Genomic DNA, 18,095 nt, shown 5'->3' with positions numbered 1-18,095 from the left:
TTTTAAGACCTTTTTCCACAATTGTTAAGTGAATCACTACAGTGAATCTGACATTGCTTGTCAGAAGGTTGCAAAAAGGGGGACCCAGGGGTTCATGCAACTGTCATAAATATGTGCCACTTGTTTATCATCTGAATTTTGATCATGTGGCCATGGGCATGCTGTCATAAGTGTGAAAAATGATAAGAAGTCATTTTTTGTGCACTTGTAGCTTTGAATGGTCACTGAACAAATGGTTGCAAGATGAGGACTATCTATACTGTATGCTCAAAATGCCAGTATTCAGGGAAAAGCAATATAACCTCAACATGTAATGTCTATAAATCCTCAAACATACTTCAGAATAACTAACATGCCAGACATAAAAACGTGATTAACAAGCAGATTTCATCTCAAACAAGTTCTGTACTAATATAACTTGCTGTAAAAAAATTCAAATATGAATCTGTATGATCTATCATATTTTTAAAAAAATTGCATTATTTTATTCACAAGGCAATTCTGTTTGCATCAATGCTAAAATGTAAGCATTAACCACTAACAGTTTGTAACTTAAAAAAACAACTATATCACAAACATTGGAATGATTATTAACACTGAAAAACACTACCCACTTTCTTAGCCAATGGATGACTCTACTGGAGCAACAGAGAGCAATGTCATTAATACGTCACTGACACCTCATTATAAAAGTTCTTATGGTTCAACTCAGTGATGTCATATGTTAAGAGACAGGATAGATACAGGTGAAAGATGACTGCCTGAATGTATTGGTTAACATTCAGCTGGAGGAACTTCTCATGTTGAGAATATAGGCTGGATTTAGTAATCATTTTTTTCATCTTTATATCTGCTTACTGGTGCAATCCACCAGGACAACATATAATGCCATATCTGCCCTATCCCTACAAGGCAGGCCAGATAAATACCAAAGTTAATGTTTCAAAAGGAGTCAAGTATTCCAAACAACTACAATATCATCATTCAATTTTGAATGATTAGCTAATATAACTCTAGCTCATATTCCAGTTATAGTTATTTACATTTATGGACATACAGTATAGATTGTGCTTCTTTTAACAATGCTCTCCACCACCAAAAAATTACACTTCAATGAAGCTCATATGATTATTAGCATTTTTTAGCAATAGGTATTTTTAATTAAGGCTTATACATTAGCTTTCTTAAATATAATAGTGGAAACATAACTTCTACACACACTGAGAAATCAAAACGTTAATGTGACCTACCATATTTTTCAGAGTATAAGATGCACATTTCCCCCCTAAAAGGGGGTTAAAATTTGGGTGTGTCTTATAGACCGAATGTACTCCCAACCACCCACTGGCCCCATCCTTTGGCCTTTGCCTCCCAGCAGTTTACCTCCTTGCAGCAAGAAGAAACAGCCCATTTCAGCTTCAACACAGCCTAATTAGCACAAATTGATTCAGCTGTTTCAGGCTGCAGGGATTGCCATTGCCTATTGCTACAAGGACGTAAATTGCTGGGAGCAGATTTTTTTTTTCTTGTGGTAATCAAACTATGCTGAAAATGAAAATGAAAGTAAAGCAGGCTATTTGCTATAATGAGGCAAAATTGCTAGGAGGCAGAGGCAGATTTCTTTTTCTTGTTTTCCTCACCAAAAAAGGTAGGTGTTTTATAGTCCGGAGCATTTTATATTCCGAAAAATATGGCACTTTATTGCAATACTTGTTTTATTGTGGTGGTCTGGAACTGACACTGCAATATTTAGTTATCATATTTCTACATAAATAAAATATAAATATCTCAAAGATATACCTTGAGATTGTATTTACATTGTCTGTATTTTTTACTACTACACAGCTTCCATCCAATATTAAGAATATTTTAGATATGTTATATAATTTTTAAAATTGTAAAATAGCAACAAATATATAGCAACAAAGAAATAAAATATCAGCCTTATCCCATAAAACATCCAGGTTATTCATATTTTAATTGTGTTTCTATCTCATAATTTAAACTGTATAAGCTCTGACATTCCAGAAGTGACATAAGATACTCCTTCCTTCTACCCTTTCCCCCAACTATCATCCTATGAGGTGAACGACCTAAAAAAGTGACTGGCCAAAAGTTACCCAGCTGGCTTTCATGCCTAAGGTGTGGCTGTAACTCAGTCTCCTGGTTTCTATCCTGTTGCCTTAACCATTAGATCAAATTGGCTCTAAACCCGTTTTAAAATAATAAGATGAAAGATGAAAATCTGAAGGATTGCCTTTCTTTTTTGCTTAGGTGAACAAGGACCAATTAAAGATAACCATAATATTATTTAGATACAAGTACCTTCTATTGGGAAAGTGTGCAAGCTCAATATTGGTGTGTTTCATTTAATACTAGAGCTGCTATCTCTCTCAGAGATTATACTCCATGAGAGGGAATTCAGGCCTAAACTGTATGATCCAAAAAATGGATCACCATACAAATCAACCCAAAATTCTGAATCATTATTGCTGAATAGTGCAGCAACACTAGTTTGGTTAAAAGACTGGATCAATTTAAAGAATAAAAGAATACTAGCTATAGAAGGCCATGACCTACAGAGAGGATGGCATGCCTTCCTGTGGGAAACAGGCCATACGAAACAACAGTATTTCCACAGACATTTGATTAGAGATTCCCTAATAAACAATTGGATTAAAGTTAAAAAGAAACACTATATAAAAATCCCAATTTGGCTATCCACAATGGAAGCGATGATTCACCCAAATAATTTAGATTTGAATAAAATGCTAAAATATAAAGATCTATTAGATATTCATGGAAAATTAAAAACACTACAGGACCTCCAAGAACAAGGACTATGGGTTGACTGGTGGGCCTATCTTCAGTTACAAAATCAATATAAACAAGATATAAAAGAATATGGACTATATCTTAAACTACAGCAATTAGATAAAATTTTACTAGGACCAGACAAAAAAAATATTACCCAAATTTATAAATACTTGCTAGAAGTAGAATTGGAATAAGTAGTAGTGAAAGGATGTATGATTAAATGGGGTCAAAATATTGGACATAATATAAATCTATCAGATTGGGAGAAAATATGGAACAGAAATTATAAACTAACAAAATCAGCAGCATACAAAGAAAATGCATATAAAATGTTCTACAGGTAGCACCTACCCCCTTCGAGACTAGCGAAAATGTATCCCAAAATGTCTCCCATATGCTGGAAATGTAAAAATAAAGAGGGAACATATTACCATATGTGGTGGCCCTGCCCCGAATCCCGTAAATATTGGTTAAAAATTAAAAAGTGGCTACAAGAAATCACGAATGAACAATTGTATCTAGAACCCGAACTTTTTTTATTGGGGATTTTTTTTAAAAAATACGTGAAGAGTATAAAATATTTAATACTACATATATTAACTGCTGCTAGGATGGCCTTCGCTCAATGTTGGAAACAGCCATGTGTGCCCACAGAGAGACTTATCATACAAAAGATTATGAATTGCATAGAAATGGACAAACTAACTCTGAGTCTGAAGGATAAAGAGACATCAGTATTTTATGGTATATGGGAACGGTGGTATGGATGGATGGAAAGGAGATAGGAATATTTAGTTACTAAGTATAATCAATAGATAAAATAAGAACACAAATATGTATAATTTAATGTTTGTCATTAATGCACGGATTATTGTTAGATGAAAAACACCACAAATAGCTGTTAAATGATATAAACTTTTCTTTTTCCTTTTTTTCTATGCTTTTAATGTAAAAAAATTCAATAAAATATATATATATGCAAAAAATGGATCATCATACAAATCAACCCAAAATTCTGAATCAAGGTACAAATGACCAAGCTCAAATTATCCTACTTCAAATGTATCTAGAGATCTGGCTCTCTAGAGAAGGCTCTAATGGGGAGAGTTGGAGGTGAAGAAAATGTAAGAAAGTAGGAAAGTTGAAGAAAAGATGATGATCAACAGACAAGTGGATGGACTCAGTTACACTGTCAATAAGTGCATCATTCAAAGATCTAAAAGATGTTGGGGCAGATCATAATGGAGAAAATATAACTATGCGATTGCCAAAAGTCAACTATTACTTGATGGCATGTAATTATCAAACTGCACTTTTATTACTTATGCAGTAACAGCAGCACCATCTCTTCTTCTAGTGCTATTAATACCTCAATGTCTGGGTTTTTTAATTCCCTCACCTACCCTTAATCATGTGTCTCAAAGAGATGTTACCAAAGTGATGAACAAATGTGGGAGAAGCTATACTGTGGGGGCTCCTACCCTGTGGAACGAGCTTCCCCTTGGGCTTCAACAATTACCTGACCTTAGGACCTTTCGCCGCGAACTTAAAACCTATTTATTTCATATAGCTGGACTGGCTTGATTTTTAAAATTTTAATTTAATTTAAGGGGTTTTTAAATTTCTGTAATTTTATAGGGTGTAATTTTTATCTTAAATTTTCTGGCTAATTGAATAAGTTTTTTAAGGGTTGTTTTTTTAATATTGTGTGTGCTTTCGTCTGTATTTTATTTGCCTGTTCACCGCCCTGAGTCCTTTGGGAGAAGGGCAGTATACAAATTAAAATATTATTATTATTATTATTATTATTATTATTGTTGTTGTTGTTGTTGTTGTTGTTGTTATTATTATTATTATTATTATTATTATTATTATTATTATTATTATTATTATTATTATTATTATTATTATTATTATTATTATTATTATTATTATTATTATTATTATTATTATTATTATACTATACTGTAAAAATACAGCCTGGTATCATCCAGAGACATATACCACATGAAGCTCAAAATGCCATAGTTCAGTATTATTTGCAAGCAGGATAACAATGATTACTATGGATTTTCCTCTCTCTTTTGACTGTTACTGTCATAAACATATCAACAAGTTCAAGGCTATGAGAGGATTTACCCTAAGTTCTCCATCATTTGTATTTCAGCTACCAGCCTCCTCATTCCGTCATCTTCAAATTCCGAGAATTTAAAGAGATTGTATCATATAAAAATACCCAGGAACCCTCATAGGGATAGTCAGTCATTTTCTTATCCCCTATAGATCAGATTTCCAATATATATTTATTTAAATCTTCACAGATTTGAACCTGAACAAATTTTTTCCATTTGTATCTGAATTTTAATTAGTGGTTAATCACATCCATATGAAACACATTTATTAAAAGCCAAGGAGCATGTTTTCTAAGCATTCATATAGTTTATGCTCCTTGTATTCCATGTGACAAAGCACTGGAATTATGAGGCACACATATATGTTGCAATATTGTTCTTTTCATATATTTCAGATCAATCACTTCTGTAATTAAATGTATCAAGATTCCATTTTCTTCTATTTTATTACAGGTCAATCTCCATTTTATTTGTTAAATTTATTTTCCTCTATCTCGCAGTAGGAATATTCTAGTTCGCTTACAATAATAAAAATGGAGAAATTAAAAGAAGTGTAAATTTAACAATGAATAAGAATAAACAATGAAACAAACAATAGTTTGAGTCCTTCGGGAGAAGGGTGGTATAAAAATCTAATTAAATAAATAAATAAATAAATAAATAAATAATAGAATAAACAATGAAAAAGAAAACAATAAGAATACAGTGATTATGAGAATAAAAAATGGGCAGGTGGGGAAGCAGTGAAGAGGGGAAGGCGCTATCAATCTAGCAGCCACTTCCAGGCCAACTGGCAGAGCCAGGCGTTCAACCTTTTACATAACAATACAAGGGTGGAAGCAGATCTCACATTGGAGGGTAGGATGTTCCAAAGGACAAATGCTACAGCAGAAAAGTCTCTTCTTCTGGATCCCAGTAGTTGGGATTCTTTGACTAACAGAATCACAGTAGGCCTTCTTTCTGCCCACCATTTATATACACCATTTCTTTTTGACATTGCCCTAAAGGATTTTTTACTGCCAATCAGAACTGAACAGTCCACCTATTCTTTTCAATTATTAACACATTAATAGATCTCCCAATCTAGGTGCCACTATAAATTCTGGCTAGCTTAAATCAGTGTTAGACATGCAAAAGAAATCCATGAGTCTGAGAGATATTTTCTCTTTACGTAATTTTTTATCTGTATCTGTCATGAGCCAAAATTAATATGTCAGAGATCAATGATGCATTTACAGTCCAAAACTAGTGGGCAATATTTATTTAATGCCACATTTAAAACCGAAGTTCTGTTACCTATATAATTGTCCCATTCCTGTCCCAGCACTAAAATCTAATACATGTAAATTGGAAGACTCCCAAGGCCCCTTCCAGAATATTGTATAATTCAATCAATTCCAAAAAAATCCAAGATAAAAAGATTTTTAAGCACTAAAACAGGTAATGATCATTTTAAAGAAATTCTTCAAACCACAAACCCAGTATTTCAAGGGAAATGTAATTTCACTGAGGACCAAAGGACTCATCTTGATCAGCTAGTTTTACAATTCAAAGCATCATTGCATGATCTTAGTTTGTAGCTTTAGACACCTATTTAAAAATTCAAAACTTGAATTGTCTGGGGCATGGATCCCCAAGTCCCATGGTCTGTTCGAAACTGGGCCATGTGAGCAAGGGGCAAGATTGCATATGCAAAGTTCCACTCATGTACAAAGCTCCATTTGCGCAAAGAAAAGGCGCTTGAGCGAAGGGCGCTTGTGCTTGTGTGTGAAGCTACACTTGTGAGAAGACACTCACCTCCATTCACATGAATGGAGCTTTACTTGTGCGAGCAAGCACAAGTACCCTCCAATCATGCGAATTTTGTGCGCAAACTCAAAATGAGCTCCACTCAAGCGCCCTCTGCTTCTTCAAGTGGAACTTCGCACATGAGCACAAGGGCCCACCATTACTCGCAAAGCTCCATTCATATGAGCAGAGGGCATGCACACCTGCCACTCACATCAGTGGAGCTGTGTGCACACATGCACCTGTCAGTCACATATCCTCCCATGTGCCGGGCCGCCAGACTTCTGGTCTGAAGCATTCAATAAATGTCCACATAACTTTCCCTAGTGTTTACAGTAATTGCTAAACAATATTGGAGAGAAACTGATACCAAAAAGCATCTTTTAAACACCAAAACGTGAAATAGAAAGTGATCAACACTTGTGAACCAATCCTGCCAGGCCTGCAATAGAAGGCTTTTAAGCCATACCGAATTAAGGGGTCTAAAATTATACTAGTGCACTATTTCAATGAGAGTACAAAAGTTGGCTTGAAACTTGAAAAGTTAGCTCAAAAAAACTAAGATCGTGATATGATTACTTCCTGATAAAGAAAAGAAGAATGGAAGCAATAACAATTTTATTTTCTTGGGCACCAAGATCACTGCACATCACTGCAGCCATGAAATTAAAAGAAACTTTCTCCTTGGTAGGAAAAATATTGCAAGCTGAAAAAGAATATTAAAAAGCAGAGATATCACCTTTCTGACAAAGGTCCACATGGTGAAAGCTATGGTTTTCCTTGTAGTAATGTATGGCTATGAGAACTGGACCATAAGGAAGGCCGGGCATCGAAGAATTGATGCTTTCAAATTGTGGTGCTGGAAAAGACTCACGAAGGTCCCCTGGACTGAAAGATCAAATCAGTCAATGCTAAAGGATACTGACTGTTCCTTGACAGGACAACTATTGAAGCTAAAGCACAAACACTATGGCCACCTAACGAGAAGAGGGGATTCATTAGAAAAGACCCTAATGTTAGAAACAATTGAAGGCAAAAGGAGGACAGCCAAAATGAGATAGTTAGATAGTGTCATCAATGCAATGAACATTTGGGCAAACTCCAAGAGACAACGCCTGGGATGCTATGGTCTATGGGGTTGCAAAGAGTCAGACACGACTGAGAAATTGAATGAAATTATTTCGATGAAATCTAGCAGAGTTCAACTCGAGGACAAATGCTTGCCATCCCATCTTCCTCTAGTAACAATACATAACTTTTCCAAGAACAGTAAGTATGTGAGTTTCTCCTTGCTGATCATCAACCTCAAGTCAAGACAGTAGTCAGTCATTTTGAAGGTGTATATTTTCTTTTTACTTTTCTCAATATCCAGCTTTCACAACTGAGAAAACTATTATGATTTTTTTCTTGTAATTTAATGTCACATTATTTTTCATATTGTTTTTCATATTGTGTCTGAATTAGTCATTGCCTTCTTCTATTTTAACAACTTTATTTTTGTAGCCCATTGTCCACCTCTATTCATAAAGCCCTGAAAGCACAGCATGTCCATTAGGACTATACTCCCACAATCACTCTCCAATTTCAGTCATCTACTACAATGTTCCAAAGCACTTATTTCCTGAAGCCAGATCAAAATACAAATTGCAATGTATCAAAATAACAATTTTTTAAACTACAGTCTAAAATTGGAATAGCTTGCTTGGAATGTTTCTCCAAAGCAAAATTATAGTAAATTGACTTGAAATTTTCAGTAAGGGACTACTTATTGTCTAAACACATTTGCAGGATTGTAGTTTTGACCTTTAAAATCCTCAATGACTTGATCAAGCAAGTCTGGGAAGTATTGGGAAGATATGCATTAGAATTTATCCCAGCAATTAAGAACATTTTAATATAGTATTGAATTCTAGCATATCTGGAGGATCCTAATTTTTAAATAAGCCATTTACTTCTATTTTAATTGAATATATACTGTACATTAATGACTACAACAAATGTTATATTGAATATATTCAATTCTGTAAATTAAATTGTTTAACTTCAAAACAGAGTAGCAACTTCTTATTGTAGAAAGTTATAAAGGGGTTGAGATATAAATAAATAAACAAATTTATTTATTAAATTTCCATGCTGCCCTACAAGATGACTCTAGGTGGTTTAAAATTACAGAAACAAATGAAAACATTAAAATACTAAAACGAGCCAACATTCAAATATTAAAGACTGCGCTAAAAACATGCCCACGAGAGCCAAGAAACAGATGGGACGAGAATGAGATCTTACCCCATTGGTCACCTCCTACATTTTGATACCTTTTCAAAAAGCCAAAAGGGAGGGGGCAGTTCTGACCTCCAGTGGAATAATGTTTCACAACATCAGGTATCATTTGGACTAAATTCATCTCCCATCTAATTAGATTTCTACACGTATCTGTCCCTATCCTATAAGTGCTGACTAGGAAAGACTAAAGAGGGTTCCAAAGACAGAAAAAATAATAACAATCCAACTCCCTGGTATTGCTGGTCCAATCCACTGAATCAGCCATGCCCACTATATAACCCCCAAAAGTTATCTGAAAGAATGCCATTTTAACAGCTAAAACTTTAACAGAAACTCAAATGTGTCCTCCCATTAAGGTAAATGGTAAAGGAAACAGAAATATTCTTATAGTTAGTTGAACTGACAAGTTAGTAGTTTCAATTTTTTAAAAAAGCCTCCCTGTGAACATTAAGAAAAGTTTAGACTTATTGGTAAATAAATTGTATGATTTTCTTCTGAAATAAATAACTTATTGATTCACAAATTAGAAGCAAAGTATAACATGATATGCCCACAATATTACTTACATAAACAAAATATAAACAGCATTTTTGATAAAATAATTACATATATATTACATTATAATACTATCTGCAACTTAAGTGCTAGATTTGTAAATACCAAACTATCTTCTTATCCTGGCTCTGATGAGCAAATAAAAAGACTCATAACAATGAAATTAAGCTACACTTGTATCTGAAAAAATATATTGGTTCACATAGGAGATTTATAGAGTAAAAATAAAAGAAATCAAAGTATTGCTCAGAGGGAGATAATTTGACTTTATTTTAGTCTTCTTCACAAGATTTTGGATAGTTTAAAAATTATTGACTTTAAATTGAGCTGCATTATAAATATACAAAATATATTAGTAGCTTAGAAATTGAATTTCAAGTATGAAACACTAATTTAAAAACTTTGTCCTAAATAATTTAAATTTCCTTTAATATTCAATTATACATTAGTTTAAATCCTAGTGTTACTTAATGTAAAGTATAAGATTACAACTGTAATTCATAACTATACTTAGAATCATTACAAACTCTCTGCTTTTTAATGATTCTAAGCTACCCAGCTAAAGGACATATCAATTAAAAATATTCTGGTTTATCTTATTAAAACAATTATGTTTAAAATATTAAAATTGCTGCTGTCTACTAGTGAAAAAATATTTAGAACTTAGAACACTGGGAGGAATGTTTTTATTAAAGTAATTAAGTCATGAAAAGTTATATAAAAATCATTAAAAAATTTCCACTTGTAACACTTCACCATATATTTGATGATACTCATGGTCTAAAGGCAGTATCATCACATTTGTGTTTTTTTTCTTTATAGACAGCCAGTGCGGTTAAGTCATAAACCAACTTCAGAAAAAAGTGGGCAAAATTACTTGCCAGGTTGCTTTTACCCAATTCATATAACAACAAACTATTGATGTATTCAAACCCTAAGGAATATGTTCAAAATATATATTTTTAGGATAGAAAAAGTAATAAAATTGACACAGATACCAAAACTGCAGTAATTAAAGGAAAGAACCAATCCACTTTTGTTTACACATGGAAACCACTTATGGAGTTGATGCTTAAAACAGAAAATAGACACTCCGATTTTAGGTTTTGACAATTAGATTAACTTTCTTTTTATAAAAATGGCTAATAATCATTAACTACCTAAAGCAAAAAGTTGAGGATGTAACTGTTTTCTGTATTCTACTGCACCAAAAAAAGTTGGAACTTGTTTTTTCTTTTACTTTGCACCTTTTTCCTTATCTTTTCCTATCCCTTTATGATCTTGTCTCTTGTATTTTATACTATAACAACCTTTAATTTGATTTTTAAATCAGATTACAATATTTGCAAATTATTTTCAATACAAATAATCTGAAATATCCCTTACCTGAATATATGTAGAATATATTCATCAAACCCAATTGTAAAAGAACTTTTACTATTAAATTACATCTAAAATCTTATATACATAAACAAAGTGTTTATGGAAATATTTCTGAATTTATAAAGCACAAATAACTCTGCCAACAAGCTAATGCGTAAGATTGTTTTAATGTATAATACTAATTTAATTTATCCAATTTATAAAAACCCGCTATACAGTATATGGCAATATAACCCGATTCTTAATTTTTCTACAACCCTGAATATTTGAATGTAGATGAGAAAAAAAAGGGTTGAATGGAGGATTTGATGCCAAGACCTACAAGTTACAATATTCAGTCAACTATACTACTGAATGTCCAGATCCATATGAAGACAGTTTCCTGAAAGCTATAAAATAGCATGTTAATGTTTACCTGTTTTCAATGTTTGTAAGCTGCCCAGAGTTGTCTTTAGACAAGATTGGCAGCACACAATTCAAATAAATAAATAAAATCTCCAGGTAGGAATATTTCATAAGTCTGATTTTATTTATACTTCTAAGGTAAACAGAAATAAATTAATATTTTCAAGCATGACTGCAGTAGCAAAATATCTAGTGTTATGCCATGGAAAATAGTCAAGTTTCTAAATCCTAAAATCTTTTACACTTCTAACATATAATAAGACTCATTTAAAAGCCTTTATGTTCCTTTCCTATTTATTTTTTTCACTCTTTTGTTTTCCTGCTTTCCATATGCACCCATACATCTCTGCTCTAGGAGGAAAAAAAACAGTAGTTTACACAAACAAGGAAAATTGTGTAAATGACTTGAGTAAATTCACCTTAACTTAAATGATCTACTACTAATGGAAAGCTACTAATTTACAGAATCCCACGCTAAGCCTACCCTCTTATTTAACTCAGAATTGCTGACTTTACATTATATTTTACAATAATCTTAAATAGGAACTGAGAAATATTTTAAAATATTTCAGATTTAATCATTTCTAAGAATAAATTAGCAAAAGCTTGGATTGCCAGTTAGAATTATATTATAAAATGTGTGTGTGTGTGTGTGTGTGTGTGTGTGTGTGTGTGTGTGTGTATATAATGTGTCTTATTTTCAGATTAACAGTAATAAACTGCCTTTTTTGACATACATATAAACTTGAGTTGAAAATTGCTTAAAATTGCAATAAGTAAGATTTAAAAATAGCAATTAAAAGTTCTACTGAAAAATTCAAGAAAATCTAGTAAAAACACAAACCCCTATCTAGATCACTGCATACAATATAGAATGCTGCCATGGATCTACACACTAAACCAAGCCTAATGATTAAAAGGGCTCTGTAAAGTTCTCTTTACTTCCAAACACTTAAAGCAGCAAGCCAAAACCAATAAGGTAAGAGCCCATGTAATGGATTTACCATACCTTCATATACAAAGCAATCAGCAACTCTGTAGAATGCTGTTGTATTAAAAAAATATGGGGTCCTTTGTACTCTCTGAGCTTGTTTGTTTTCTTGTAGACATTTGCTAGTACTGATATTATCTAGTTTGTTAATGAAACATCTGCAAGAAAACAGCAAAACTCAGAAAGCACAAAGAACCACACGGTTCAACCCTGTGCTATAAATTCTTTTCTATTGATAGTAAAAAATATCAGAAGAGTGTCCCCAAATAATGGTTAGTTAGCATGCTTTTTGAACTTTTTATATTCGTAAAAAGCTTTTCAGATAGCCAATGCTATTTTTATGTATTGGCTAGTATTAGATGTAATGTGCTAATATATCTTGTTACTGGATTTAGCTAATTGTCAAAGGAATTCTATAAATTCTATAAAAGTAGAAACTTAAACATACTTAACATACATACACAAAATAAGATGGATTTCGAAGAAAATACTTCAACATGCCAGATCATGTTTCTTAAATATAAAAAGCCAATAATCTGCTTATGATAAAGGTAAAAAAAAATAAAAAGTACCATGAAAAGAACTATTTCATTGTTATGCAGTAAATATGTATTTTATGTATGGTAGTGTTGTGCCAAGCTGAAATAATGGTGAGGCAAAATTATTCAAATATTAAAATCATAGTTGAATCAAAGGTTAAAGAAAACTCACCACCATCCCTCTCTCTAACTCTATGAGTATGAATGGTTTTAGCTTTATTGTGTCCACTATTGTCACTGTATTTGTTTTCAGGACTATCGGATCGCCGCAACATTTTATTTGGCGGTGAAGGGTCTGTGGCGTCTCGCATCTTGTCATGCCGATGATCACCACCACTGGGGTGACTCTTTGATGTGTACTTAAGAGCCTGTAAGAAATTTTTAAAAAAAAGATTTTTAAGGTTGGCATTATATCTAGAATTTACAATGGATGCTTTTATTATCCAGAATTTTGAAGTAGTATCTGACATTTAAAGTATATACGTAGGCATATTCTAGAGTAGTATTATTCTTGGACACAATCTTTATGCTATATCACCAACAGTTTTTCTAACAACTCAGTTCAAAAAAGTTCAAAAATAGTTTGTGTTGCAGCTGTCCAAAGCAAACTGCACATCTACTTAAGAAGTTATCCAGAATGTGACCTATTACTGATTCTGGATGTTTGATTTTTTTTTATTAATGAACTATCACTTAATCAAAACAGACAGTGATGTATACACCACTATCTTTAACATATTGTAACATATTGTAGAACATGTTCATACTTCTAGTTATTTAGGACAGCAAACTTTCCAAACATGGATGTAATATATTTATGATCTTCTCCTTAAAACACAAACCACTTTAATAAATAACTCTTCATTTTATCACTCCTAGATGATAGTGTGGTAAGAGGCATTTCACGATGATACTTTGTCTCTATCAAAAGCTTATTTTTTATAGTTTATCCAAGGATTTAATTTTAAGTATTTCTGCTTAATTTTAATCAATAAGATGTTATTTGTGAAGACAGCAATTATGTATTTTGCAGAAACAGAAGTTCTTCAGAGACTACAGATTCAATAAATTCTCAAAGACTATGTGTAGGTACATAGCAACTGCTGCACCTGTACTTTCATGCCAAAATCATTGCTGTATTGAGTGCAACCTAGAAAGCAGCTTTAGTTAGCAGTTCTTCCTCTGAATTGTTTTGGAATGTACACCTTTTGCCTAGTGGATGTTTATGCAAGTTAGGTTGTTACCTAGTATGGCCTCCAAATATTAAGTTCCCCTTGATACCTGACAGTACTATTAAGGGCCTTGTAATTATTTTCATCCCATTCTTCCCATTCTTTGGTGGAGCCAAAGTGCAGGGCAGAAAAAGCAAAGTACAAACCAAAGTTGTGGCACACTCTTCCAGGAGTCTCTAACATCTGTCAGAATTCCTCCAACACCATCCCCCAATTTGTAAGGTCTTTTATGAATAGGAGGATTGAAGAAGTAGATATCCCCAGGGCCTTCTCCCCCCACCCCCTACGGGTCAGGGGCCCAGGGTCCTTTATTGTCTTAGGCAAGAGATCCTATAAACAGCTGCCCTCTAAATTAAGACTTCAGCGGAGCTGCCTTAGCGCCATCCCACCGGTTTCCTACGGAGGGAAAAGGGGGGGGACACAAAGCCGTCCTCCCGCCCCGCATTGGGCCTAGGCTCCGTTTCCCTGCCCCGCCAGGCCTTTGCCGCTGCCTCCCTCAGGCGCGCCGCGCTTGGCGAAGGAAATTCAGTCGCAGCCGCCCCCTCCTCCTTCTCCCCCCACCCCGCGGACCGGCCGGCCGCGCGTGGAGCGAAGGGAAAGAGAAGGGGAGGCTCGCGTGCGGCCTTGCAGCGGCGGCCGAGGCCTGCGCTCGAGTACTTTAGCTCGCCCTCCCACACTTTAGTTGTTGCCGCCGCAGGGCCTCTCAATGTGGGGACTGCGGCGGGCGAAGAAGTCGGTACCTGATAGGGCTGCGAGTCCCCCTTGCGGTCGTGACAGCTGGAAGAGAAAAAGAGGGGGGGACAGAAACGCAACATTAGCGAGCGACCGTTACTGGCGGTTGGCATCGAGGAGCGGGGGGGGGAAGGGGGGAGACCGACATAGGCGCAGTCGGGGAGGGCGGGACGCGAAAGGGGTATTTACCCATCATTGAGTCTTTGCTGTTTCCTCGCATACATTACCATCAATGCCCGGCCTGTGTGAGAGAGACTGAGGGGACCAGGAGGGCGCGGCCGGGCCACGGGCGCCGCCGAGGGGGGAAGGGGAAGCAGCGCTCCGACCGGGGACGGGGAAGAGGAGGGGAAGGGAGGGAGGAGGGGCGGCTCAGGCAGCTCGGCTGTGAGAGGAAGCGGCGCTCACGGGCCCATCTCCTCTCCACACCCGCGAGGAGGAGAGGCGGCGCCGCAGATCACGCACACAGAGGAGCGCGGAAGACGACGACGTCCCCGCCGCCCCCGCGGTCCGCCTTCGCTCGCCCGCCGCTGCCGCTGCCGCCGCCTCCCCCCCCTCCCTCAGCCACTGCTTCCAACACTACCGCCGTCCGATTACATCCGGGAAACTGGGACGCCACCGCCTTCGCTTACCGTCGGCTGTGGTCGGCTCTTTCCGACCAAACTCCACTCCCCCCCTCCTATGGTGTTTTTTTTTTTTTTAATATCAACCTTCCTCTTTCTTAGGCCTAAGCCCCGCCTACCTCCCCTCACAGATTCTGAGAGCCTCTCTTCCGAGAGGCATCGGCCGTTTCCGTTCAATGCCGGAAATCCCTCGCTGTGGTCGCGCTCTCGGCTCCAGATTCAGAGTCGGAGCCTTCGGAAAATATCGGAGATTTCCGTCAGGCCAACGGCCTGAAACTCGGATGAGATCTCGGGTTTTTCCGGCGCTAGGTGTTTTCCTCTCGGCCTCCATCGCTGCTATTCTTTCGGTTATTTTCGTAAACTAAGCGACGGACACGCCCGATCGGCCATCCCGTGACTCTTGTTAAAGCAATTCCTGAGAACGCCCTAATTGCCGCGAGCAATCCCTGGCCGCTGATTGGCTGAGGCCCTTCCTCTCATTAGCTCCTTTAACTTTAAATGTGCTGCCTGCGGGAAAGAGATTCCGCGGGTCGGAAGTTCGTGAGGTTGGTGTTAGTTGCTGTTTGGCTGAGGACGGTGAAGCGGGAACGATTTTTGTAAGTTTGGCTTTATTTTCTCATTCTAACCCAGGACTTTTCCCTGCGGTTCTGTACTCACTAAAGTCTTTTTGTTATTGTTGTTAGTTGCGAAGTGTCTTTCCTTTGAGAAAACTGCCTGCGGGACGAGATTAAACCGGAGTCCGAAAGGAGACAGCGCAGCCCCGTTCGAAAAGTAAGTTCTGTGAGTTTGCAGCAACATTTGTTGGGGGGAGCGGGCGTACCTTGGCGAGCTTTCCGTGCATTGGACTGCAACTCTCGTCAGCCTGCGGAGTTTTTGATGCACGGGATATTTCAAGCACCGGAGCTCCTGAATTTTAGCGGGGTTGCTGGCGAAACGCCCACAGAGAGGCGCTGGACGCCGGCAGCCCCGCGCACAAGCCGTGTGGAGAGGCTGAACTCTGGTGCACCTGGCTGGGTCTCCCACTTGTTGGAGGTTTGCTTTGGGAAAAGGCGGTGCGGGCGTGGGGCGGGGGAGAAGCAGAAACGGGGTCCTTAATTTTGAGCAGTGCGCAGGCGCGGAGAAGTTTCTCAGCTGTGGCCGGCGGCGGAGTTTGTTCGAGGTTTCTCCCGGCTCTTCCGAGGTGCACGTGGCCGTTTCGAGGGAGCCCCTGCAGCGCCCGAGACTGGCAACCAAGCTATTCTGGATGCGGGGGTTTTTTTGGGTCCAAGAGCAGGGAGCCTCGGCCTTGTCGGTGTTTGCAGCTGGCGGCAAGAGCGCTCTCGTCTTTTCTGCAGTCTGCTGAGAGGAAAAACGGAGGCGAGAGGGAAAGGAGGGGACGTGACAGTCCTGAACTTGCCCAAAATGATTATAGTTGTGTTTAATAGCCGGTATAAAGCTACAGAACGGCTTGGCGACTCCTAATTTGCAAAGATGGGTGACTCCAATAAAAACTTGGGTGTTTTGGGGGGGGGCAAGTAATGGGATAAATGTGTCTCTTCATTGCTTTGTCTAAATTATTTTCTTTAATTATATGTCAACAAGCACTTAGTTGCATTCCACACTCATGCAGAGTCACTTACACTTGTAACAATTTAGGTTGCAGATTTAACAGGAATTGCTAAATTAATGTGGAAACACCCTGGGTGTCAGGTTTAAAGCAGAAATGGAATCCCTGGAAATTTCTAAAAGTGGTTTCATCCATCACCTTTTAATTCAGTTTGTCTTCACATTAAACCATATGCGTGCAATGTAAGGTTGCAAAGACAGCAGTTTTTCTTTTTTTCCTTAAATGAATTTAGGAAATTGGTAAGGCTGTAGCCAGTAGAAGAAAGCACCCTTGTCTCCCAAGGAGGATAAAGTCGTCAGGATGTCTCAGCAGGGAGCTGTTCTCCAGAGCTACAATAATGAACTTGTGAAGTATATGGAAGAACTGTGTACACAGAAAAATGATATAGATTTGCAAATTGGAAAACTGATAGAAGACAAGGCTAAAATTCTGAGTGAAATTGAGGTGTTAACCAAACAATTAGAACGTGTATGTGAAAGTTTACTTTGGAAACACACCTTACAAAGGAAGCTTGATAACATTCTTTCTGATGGAATATTAGCATATGACAAGATTTTGGATAGTTCTAAAATGTTGATAGATGTTTTGAAAAAAGAAATAGAGAATTTAGACAAATTGATAGAATTGAAAAGGCTATTCATTGAATCGTACCCTGACTAAGCCAATGCTAACACTGGGAAACTGTTTTAAGAAATGCCATCTTTTGTTTTTCTATTATTTGCTTTACTATGTGATCTTTATTAATGGGCAAGGAAAGTAGTAATAAGTAGAAATAAATCATCTGAAAACTCACTAAGGACAAGCTATTGAAAATGAAAGGTTACACAAGCCAAGTTCTAGAATCTATCATTGTCAGATAAAAAGGTGGGGACCAAATGTTTTTATTTTAGTTAAAATAAGATGTAATTCAGATGATAACGCAGTGGATTGAGGGATAATATCACTGCCAGAAGTTTTCCTTTATTATTCCTCTAGAAGAGGCTAGGCATTTAACAATGATTAATAATTTTCC

General features: G+C 36.8%; 1 protein-coding gene and 1 long non-coding RNA gene across 4 annotated transcripts in view; one reads left to right on the top strand and one right to left on the bottom strand.

Annotated features, from left to right (window-relative positions):
* The window catches only part of WAC (WW domain containing adaptor with coiled-coil), a 77,913-nt gene extending 62,327 nt beyond the window's left edge, over window positions 1-15,586 (bottom strand). The window contains exons 1-3 of one of the 3 annotated variants that reach the window (XM_058180255.1): window positions 15,487-15,586; window positions 14,866-14,902; window positions 13,066-13,261 (exon numbers count right to left, since the gene is read on the bottom strand). In XM_058180255.1, the coding sequence (XP_058036238.1) occupies window positions 13,066-13,204 (139 nt within the window). In that variant the 5' untranslated portion in view covers window positions 13,205-13,261; window positions 14,866-14,902; window positions 15,487-15,586. Of the gene's footprint in view, window positions 1-13,065; window positions 13,262-14,865; window positions 14,903-15,046; window positions 15,466-15,486 lie in introns of those variants that run through there. The other 2 variants (XM_058180252.1, XM_058180254.1) reach the window with 2 other exon arrangements.
* Window positions 15,587-15,816: 230 nt separating this feature from the next.
* LOC131196850 (uncharacterized) lies at window positions 15,817-17,769 on the top strand. Its single transcript, XR_009154841.1, has 3 exons — window positions 15,817-16,073; window positions 16,161-16,248; window positions 17,316-17,769. It is a non-coding gene; the product is annotated as an uncharacterized LOC131196850 (long non-coding RNA).
* The last annotated feature ends 326 nt before the right edge of the window (window positions 17,770-18,095 follow it).

This window comes from Ahaetulla prasina, chromosome 4 (genome assembly GCF_028640845.1).
Source record: "Ahaetulla prasina isolate Xishuangbanna chromosome 4, ASM2864084v1, whole genome shotgun sequence".
Classification (NCBI taxonomy): domain Eukaryota; kingdom Metazoa; phylum Chordata; class Lepidosauria; order Squamata; family Colubridae; genus Ahaetulla; species Ahaetulla prasina.
Note: the sequence above shows the minus strand (reverse complement) of the source record. Positions and strands in the feature narration are given on the sequence as shown.